Below are 9211 nucleotides of genomic sequence, written 5' to 3' on the forward strand. Positions count from 1 at the left end.
GCCCAGCGCCTGTGGCCTGATGCGATTGAGGTGGCTCCATCCCCAGGGCAGAGCAGAGATAAAAGTCCAGGTTTTTTTCCTACATAGCTGGGATTTCTCCCCTCGGAGGGCAGAGCAGCTTACACGGGCTCTCTTCTGGCTTGGCTGGGTTGGATTTCCAGGCAGAATTTCTGGATGAAAGCAAGAAAGGGGGGAAAAAAATAATAAATCAAGCCCCCATCCTGCCCTTTACATCCTCCTGGGGTGCCGAGTGCTGCTTACCCAGGGCTTCGAGTTCCCCGTCTGCTCCGATGCAGCCAAGGAAGGCTTCTCCTCCCCACCAGCCTGTCGAACACCAAAAAGTCCCCAGGCGCTCCTTGCCGGGCAGGTCACCCCTCCGCTACCTCGCATCCCGGGCTCCGTGGGCTTTGCACAGCTCCGACCCAAACCCCAGCGTCCCCTGGGCAGGCAGGCAGCGCCCCCCGTGCCATCGCAACCGCCAGCGGTGCCGCGAGGTGGGTTTGACCCACGCCGGGCTGCCCCACGGCCACGCTCACCTCCATGCCCAGGGGACAGCGGCGGTGCCAAGGCAGCCTCCGAAGCAATAGGGAGCTGGAGTTGTATTTCCAGTTGCGTTTCCTTTTTTCTTTTTTTTTTTTTCCTCTGTGCACATCCTTAATAGCAAAGTGAGCACCCCACTTCCCCCTCGCCTCTTTCTTTTAATCTTTCCGCTTGTTTCTAAACCAGACTTGCAGCTCACCTGCGTCTTGTCCTGCGGGGTGGGTGGCAAAGTGCAGCCCGCATTAGGAAATGGTATCAGGCTGGTGATGGGTGAGCAGAAGACCAAGGGAGTCTTGGTTCCTCCTTCTTGGCTGCTCCCTGTAAGACATGGGCAAACACCATCCTCACCCCCCGAGGCACGATGTGAGGCTGGTCCATCCCCCAGCAAAACCATCTCAGTGATTTCTGGGCTGCAGGGATTCAGCAGTAAAGCAAAGGGGTGCCAGTCCCATCTCTCCCCCCACGGCCAGGTTTCCATCCAACAGAAGCTCTCAGTAACACTTTCTATCAGGTGTAGGTCCAGCTGAGCTCCATCTGGGAGCATTTCACCGCCCCATCGCTGAGCCCATGTGCTGGCCTGCAGTCCAAATGCCACGGGGCTTGGCGGGGGGTCAACCTCACTCTTCCACCCCCAGCAGCCCCTTCAGGAATGGAACCCCATTCCCCTTGCTCACCCCAAAAAATTTTAAAAAGGGAAAAAAAAGAGAGAAAAGGCAATGGAGGGACACAGGTGTGTCTCAGAGCCCCGGCAGCAGCACCCATCACCATCCCTCGCCTTCACGGCAAGCCTACCACCCCTCCACCCCAGCCTCATCTCCTGAGGATTTATTAACATGTGTAAGTCCACGTTATTGGTCGCTGGCTAGCTTTCTCCCTCCAAATTGTTTGAGAAGGAAAAACCTTGGTAAATGCTAATAATAAAGCATTTATGAAGTGCTTCGACGTACACATATCAACGACTTAGCCAATACATTGTTTGTTATAACCCTGTAGCCTACAGTTTATAGCACAATTAGTTACAGGTTTTTATAGCATCTATTTAGTATTTTGGAAAAAAAAAAAAAGGTTATAAATATAATTGTTATATTCTATTGTACTTTATAGACAGAGAAAGTTATATTAGTAATAATAACTCTCACTGCTTCGACAGCATTTCCCAGCTCCCGAAAAAAAGAGGGCTATAAAGAGCTACTTTCCCAAGAGCCCAGGAAGGGGCAGGTGGTGGCACCCGCTGGGTGCAGTAGGGGAAACTGAGGCAGGGAGGTCCGGTGTGTGGCCGGGCTGGCGGGGATCAGAGCAGCCAGGAGCACAGCAGCAGCCTCAAGCGACCCACACCTTGCCCCTACTCACACCCTTACTACACAGTGCTACTACTCACCCAGTGCCACCCTGGTCCTGCTAAAAAAGAACGTGTTCCTGAGCTTGGGAGAGGCTGAGGATGTCCCCACTGCTGTCCCCAGGGCAGTGCTGGGTTCCTGCCCCCATGTGCATGGTGCCACAGGAGGTGATGCCTGGGTTGGGTCCAGCCCTGGCAAGGAAGGATGCTGCCGTCTCCTCCTCCTCCTCCTGCCCTGATGAGCGTCCCGGTTGCCTGGACTTGGCTTTCCTTTCCCCCCCTGGACTTCTTGTCAGAGATTCCTGAGGTGTATATACAGCCTGTAATGCCCTGCACCCCCTTCTTTGAAATCAAATTAAAAATCAGGTCTGTCCCCCTTGTTCTGTACCCGCCTGGCTGCTCTTTGCCCGTGGTGCCGAATTGCTCACCGCTCCACTGCCACTCTCACGGTGGGAGGCAATGGGCTGAGTTGGGAGAGTTTGTTTCTTCCCTGCAAAATGAGTGTTTTTACGAGCAGGTTTTGCATTTCCAAGGCCATGGCGCTCACCCTTGCTGCTCCTCTGCAGGGCTGTGGGTCTGGCTTCATTCTCTTTTGGACAATGGAGCACATCTGGTCCCCATGGGACTCTCGCAGGGGTGTTTGCTGAGCACACAGACAGCAGACTGGCAATGCTAAGTCTCTTCACCAGCCATCACCCCCCAGCAGGATTATCCTATCCCCCTCCCAACCCACACAGAAATGATTCTGAAACAGAGGAACTTTGGTACATCTCTATTGCATAAACAGTATTGCCAGGTCCATGGCTGCAGGCCTTGGTGACATCCATCAACCTGACCATTGCCACCTAGGTGACCACCTACTCCACCCAGGTGTCCCACCTCTGGCCATAAAGAAGCCCGTGGGGCTCAGTAAGTGTCACCTCTGGTGAGTCCCCTGACCTCAAGCACTCATCAAGGCTTTGGTGCTGTAAGACACACGGATCATTAGTCCCGTTATACAGATGGGGAAGATCAAGGTACAAGGTGGTTTGCACGCTTGGATGTCAGATGGGGGCAAGCTGCACCCCTCTTCCCTGCAAAAAAGTGCCCCATTCTCTTGATTTGGAGCTGGATTTTTCCACCCAAACCAGTATGAGAATGCCTGCTTAGCAAGACAATTACCAGTCCAAAATATAATACCTCTGGAAAGGTGATACAGTTCTGAAGAGCAAGGGGGGACTCCCAGGTCACCCAGAAGCAAATCTATCACGCTGACCACAGGCACCACAGCTCCGGCTTCAGCATCGCTCCCACCTTCAGACAAGTGAGGGGTCCATCCCTGCCGAAACTGGGGGTGGGGGTCAGACCCATGCCTCCTCATCATCCTCGGTCAGCCAGGCGCCACTGTCGGCCGGCGAGTCCTTGGCCCCAGGGTGCACACGGCCAGGCTGGGGGTGCCGGGAGGGTCGTGGGGGGCAATGCTGGCCACGGTGGATGGCAGGGCGAGGGATGCGCGAGGGGCTCTTGCCCGGTCTGTGGTCCCGCCGGGGACGTGCCTTGGGCCGCAGCTTCAGCTTGTAGATGGAGGGCACACGCTCAGGTTTCTTCAGGCACCGACGAGGCTTGGGGACGTTGTTGGCCCTGGCTCCCCGCGGGGTCTGACCCCTCACTCCAGACCCCTCAGCCTCCCCCCTGACTAGGGGGGCAGTGGGCTGTGGGATGGTTTGTGGGGGTGTTTTGGGGACCCAGCTGCCCAGCCCCACAGGACGCAGGGGCTGCCGCCCACGGGAGAGCTCCTCCACCACCTTGCTGTAGCCAGGGGGCCGCATTTGGCCCCAGCACCCCTGGAGCCTCTCGCACCCCCCACCGGGGTCACAGGCTCCCCCTGGTTCATCTGCTGGCCCCTTGGAGCCATTGACACCCCCAGTCTCTGGGCTGGTGGCCGGGTGGCATCTCTGGGTCCCCTGGGGACCCCTCCCAGCATCACAGCCCTTGCACCCATTTGCAAAATGGGCCAGAGAGGTGGGGGCCCGGGCGATAGCTGGGCTGGCTTTGGTGGGGGGTTTAATGCTGCTGTTCCGTTTCAGAGGCTGGCTGGAGGAATTTTGGGGTGAGGGCGGTTGGCTGCAGCCAAGGGCTCCCTGTCTCCCTTCCCGTGGGCTTTTCCAGTTCTGTGAGTCTCCCCGGGAATCCCAGTGCGGGGAGGGGGCACGGACCTTGATGGGGCTGGGGGTATGGGGTGTTGCTGCAGCAGGGACCTCCCTGTCCTGTGGTTTGGCAGCCACCACCGACAATTTGCCTCCTTGCTGGGTGCTTTTTGGAGGTGCGGAGGTCAGCCGGCTGCTGGGTGCTGGGGACCGTCCCCGCATCGATGCCATGGGGGTTTTCCCTGCGGTGCTCCCACACAGCGCCTTGGGGACCCCCACACTGTCCTGTGTGCGGGGGACCAGCCGGGAAGGGGTGGGTGCCCAGCACATCGCCCTACGGCCGGGGGAGCTGGGTCGAGTGGGTGACACGGACGGTGGCGGCTGCCTCCCTGAAAGAGTGGCCGATGACTCCTGTGTCCTGCAAGGAGAGAGAACAGAGAGAGGCTGGGGAGCTGCTGTGTGCCCCCTCCATCCTGGCTGGTGCTGGGCAGCTCTGGAAGGGAGGGGAAAACATTCAGGGATGGGAGATAAACTGCTATAAAACTTGGGACATGAAGCATCTCTGCACTGCTTACCTGCCCGAAGGGACCCTCCGGGGCCGTGCTGGCTCCCGGCGAGGGCTGTCACCCGGCGAGGGGGTGGCAGGGGAGCGGGGGCCAGAGGGGACACGGGACCCCCAGGTGACAGGGGGCAGGGGGCTCTGTGAGCGGCTGACCAGCAGTCGGGGCTGGGGCTGGCCGCAGGTCTGTGGGGCCGAGCACAGATGGATCTCGTGTTGCACTGGCTGCTGGGGGCTCTTGCTTTTCCAGGCTTGTTTATGAGCTGCGGGGAAAATGGGGTGAATCAGCACCCCTATTCATTGCACCCAGCCCCACGTGCAGCCCACCCAGCCCATGCTCAGCATCCAGCCCCCTGGGGATGCTGATGCAAACCTGCGCTCCCTGCAAGCGGACTTTTGGGGTCTGGCTCCTTCCAAAAGTCTGCTGTGACCTCTAGTGGCCATCAAAGCCAAAGAGACTCCCCAAATCCAGGCAATCTCCCAGCAAAGCAAAGCAACAAGACATCGCATTAAGGAAGCCTCCCACACCTGCAAACACCTCCAGAAGTACTGAGACCCAGGAGGGACATCCCCCCCACCCCAGCCATGGGGCAGAGCCACGGGGTTTGGGGACATGGGGACTCACAGAGCGAGGTGCAGCGACACGGGTCGTGCTTGTCCAGGTAGTGCTCCAGTGTGTCCCAGCCGCCCCCGACCCGCACCATGATGTGCTCTCGCAGGATCTGCACAGGATGCCGTGAGCTGTAAGAGCTGCACCCATAGGATCCCCCCCTTCCTCACTTATTTTAAAGCTGAGCAAGCCACAGGTTTGCTCTAAGTGCCACCGGGTCCCTCAAAGGACATTTTCATCTGCAGCTCAGTGCCACCGAGGCAGGGAGGGTCTCAGCTCTTGCTGCCAGCCCGATGGGCATGTTTCATCACCCCAAGGAGGGCAGGGAGCCTTTTGGGAAGACCCCTCGCCACCACGTTGTGCTGAGCCCAGGAAGGCCAGGCTTAAGGACAGATCCAGTCAGAGACAGAGCATCCCTGTGCTCCCATTGCTGTGTAAGGCCTGGCTCTGGTTTGGCGTGGGACAGGGGGCTTTGTCCCATACATGTGGGTGGTTACATTCATGCAAACATGTACTGCAGGGCTGAGCTTCCTTGCTTGGGGGATAATGGTCAAAAACCCCACATTGGCCCCATTTTGGGAGCTGGATTATAGAAGAGGCTTCGTGGGAGCAGAGCAGGATTCCTGCTGCCTGTGCCCTAAAAGTACAGGGGGAAGCAGACTCACCCGGACAAAGATGAGAGTGTCGGAGTCTCCCACGCGGTACTTCCCTTCTGATATCTTGATCATGGGGAACTGGATGGGGCAGGTACAGCGGCTCACCAGGTGCTGGACCTGCGGGCAGAAGGGATGGGTCCTCACCAGGGTTCCTGGGAAGGCTCCTGGGGCAGCCACCCCCACCTTCATCCCCATCTTCATTCCCATCCCGCTCCATGCCTGTTCATACCATCTGGTCGAGGTTGTGGAGGTCCCGTGGTTTTTGGGGGGGCCGAGACAGGGGTCTGTCTGCGGGTGGCAGGTCCAGCTCCTGGCGGATCTCCTCCTCGATCTCCTCCTCCATCTGCACGAGGGTCGGGGCGCGCATGCCAAAGCGGGCAGCACGGCGTGCCAGCTCCAGCAGGCACAGCACAAAGTTCTTCTCATTCTTCCTCAGCACCAGGTCCTCCGTCTCGAACATCAGAACGTCTGTGGCAGCAGAGAGGTGGACTGAGCCAGAGTGGACATGTGGGGATGGGGATGAAGGGGACGGGGGGCACAGGTGGCGTTAAAACCTGCCTGAAGGGATGTTATTTCCTGGAGCTATCCTGATAGAAATATGACTGGGTCCAACAAGGGTTGGGATAAATTTATGGAAGAAGAGCCTTTCCCTTGAGCATCTGCCAGCAAAGGCGCTATGGCTGTTTCATTGCATTCCAAATCACAAACTTCAGCAGCTGAATGTGCTGAGGATGTCACTCGATGCCCATGTTCTTCCCGGACACACATCAGTGGTGGGGACATGGTGACAGACCCCTTGCTCAGAGCCAGCACCTCTCCTGATGCCCCTACAGCCAAGACGGTGCTGTGCATGGCCATGCTGCAGCGTATACCCTTTCCATTTCCATCGCCCCCAGCGCATATTTGCACCCAAGCAAACACGCCCACCACATGCCAGCACCCTGCAAAGCTGCTGCCGAGCCCAGAGGAGCTTGTGCAAGAAATCCCAGCTCAGGGAGGGTGCTGCCCGACACTGGGGTGGCACTGAATTCGGGGGACACAAGGGAAAGAACCCGGTGTGATGTCAGGAGCAGCTGGAGGGGAATTGCACATGGGGACACAGGGCAGCTGGAGCCCGGTGTCTTACCTTTAATATCCATCTCCTTCCTGCACCACTGGATGAAGTTGGAGACGTTGTCCCTGGCCTGGAAGGTGCCTGGCTGTGCCGCGGGGTTGCAGGTGACTCCGGCAGCGGGCAGGCGGAGGTGACGGGCCACGTCGGGGCAGGCACGGGCGAACTCCCCAGCCTCGTGGGTGACATTGTTGGCATGGGAGCAGAGCACGGCCCCCGTCTCCAGCACCTCCATGAAGGTGCCCACCTCAATGTCCAGGCCATACAGCTCCTTCAGCCATTCGGCCAAGTCCTCCTTCATGGCGTAGAGGTACTGCTCGCTGGACCCATAGGGACGGATGCTCCGCACGGTGGCACACGGTGTCCCCCACATTTTGCCATAAGACTGGGAGGAGATGGAGGAAAAAGGGTGATGGGGACACAGGTGATGGGGTCACGGGGAGCTGCCCCAGGCTGTGTTCCCAGCCCACCCCCCATCAGCCACACTCACCCGGTGCCACTTGCTCTCTGCCACCCAGGACAGTGACTCTGGTGACACTGTCCCAGCACTGGAGCCCTTCACAGTTGAAAAGGAAATCAGCCTCCTGGGCAGTGGGTGTTTTGTTTCCTTCCCAAGTGCTGTTCCCTTCTCCTTGGTGACAAGGAACCGGCTGCAAACACTCCCCATTAACCCTTCAGGGCCCGTTCCACTGCCCACAGCCCTGTTCCTCCTGCCCCAACCCCTCCGAGTGGATTTTCCCCCAAGGTCCCTGGCTCTGGGGAGGGCAGGGGTAAGAAAGCAGCTCTTCAGCATCCTGAGTTGTTCACAACCCCAAAAGAGGGGCAATTTGTCCCCTCTCCACCATTCCTGCACCCAGCTCCACCACAGGTGGGTTGACATGGGGGCTCTACAAGATGCATCTTCGGGGCTTGGTACTACTGAACTCATAGCCCTGGTGCAGCCAGCGGAGTCTTGTCACCTCCAAAGGTTGGGGCCAGAGGGGTCCCTGCAAGGACCCCCTCCCTGGGGTCTCCTTTTGCCGGAGCACTCGTACCACCCCTTGGTGGGAGCTGGGAAGCCCCACAACGTGCAACGTGCCAGGGCTAAGACCGAGTTCTGAGGAAACGTAGCAGCTCCACCTGCAAATCACAGCACAAATCTATCAGTCCTCTCCTCAAAACCTCCTTCTGGATAAAAACAAAACAAAAACAAAAGCACAAGGGTATTTTATTTGCATACCTGCCTTTTTCTCTGCACTGTGCTCCCTTGCAAACTTCTTCATGAACTGCCCGTGACAGCGATGTATTCAGCAAAAGGCGAGCTCCTCCATGGGTGGCGTCACTCCAGGAGCTGGGGCTTTAGGCAAATAACTACAGGGGTGAGTGGGCACTGCTGGGAATGTTGGGAACTCCCTCCCTAAGCCAGGCCTTGCAGAGCTGCCCCAGCACCCAGGTACTTCTGCAAAACCTAAATCTACGAGGGATGTTCTCACCCCTTGGGAATGAAATGGTGTTTCTCATGAGCTGGGGGGCCTTCTTGCTGTGTCAGGGGACCCTGTCACCTCCCTGGCGCCAGCTGCTGATGGCAGCTGGATCAGCCCGTGTCATTTTGGGGGAGGAAAGGCAAGAATCCCAGCAATTCCGCAGGCTGGCCGGAGGAGTCTGCGTCTGGTGTGTCCTGCTGGGCTCCCCCAGAGAAAAGGACCCTTGTGACACCGGATTTTCAGCCAGGGTACCCAGTGAGACTGATTGCATGGCTCAGGGTGTGGATCCATCTTCCCTGGACACCCCTCAGACCTGTGGGGTGCGGGCGATGTGACACAGTCACCCCATCTCTGCCAACAACACCGTGCTCAGCCCCAGCCCTAGTGGCACCACTTGTGACCCCCAGGCATCCCCACAGCACACAGTCCTAGCAAACACACCGTGGCAAGCAAGGGAGGAAAAGAAAAACCCCCAAACGGGAGAGGATTTGAGGTTGTCCTGTCCTCAGCCTCTGGTCCCACAGCAGAAGGGATGCCTGGCTCCCTCCTAAGGGGACACAAACAGGGACAATGATCTGCTGCTTCTCTGCAGAGCTGCAGGTGTGGAGTAGCCCTGGGGTGCAGATGGACCTGTGAATCCTCCTGTCTCCAAAAAGCAGTACATGGAGCAGAAGTCAGGCTGCTCCTCTGACCCTTCTCGAAGGCCAGAGCAGATGTCTTGACAGCAAGACTTCATCCGGCACCAGCCTTCTGCATCCATGTCCCGTCACGCTGCAGAGCCCACAGCAGCAGCCAAAGGAGACAGGACCG

The 9211-nt window shown here is 58.1% G+C and overlaps 1 protein-coding gene across 1 annotated transcript; it reads right to left on the reverse strand.

Annotated features, from left to right (window-relative positions):
* Positions 1 to 3216: 3216 nt before the first annotated feature.
* Positions 3217 to 7311, reverse strand: LOC308048010 (GAS2-like protein 2; the record flags this gene model as incomplete). Its single annotated transcript, XM_080356852.1, has 7 exons — positions 3217 to 3551; positions 4341 to 4420; positions 4578 to 4824; positions 5187 to 5283; positions 5837 to 5944; positions 6057 to 6295; positions 6954 to 7311. 7 exons carry the CDS (start codon positions 7309 to 7311, stop codon positions 3217 to 3219), a joined length of 1464 nt encoding a protein of 487 aa, XP_080212978.1.
* Positions 7312 to 9211: the final 1900 nt, after the last annotated feature.

This window comes from Nesoenas mayeri (assembly GCF_963082525.1).
Source record: "Nesoenas mayeri genome assembly, chromosome: 20".
Taxonomy (NCBI): domain Eukaryota; kingdom Metazoa; phylum Chordata; class Aves; order Columbiformes; family Columbidae; genus Nesoenas; species Nesoenas mayeri.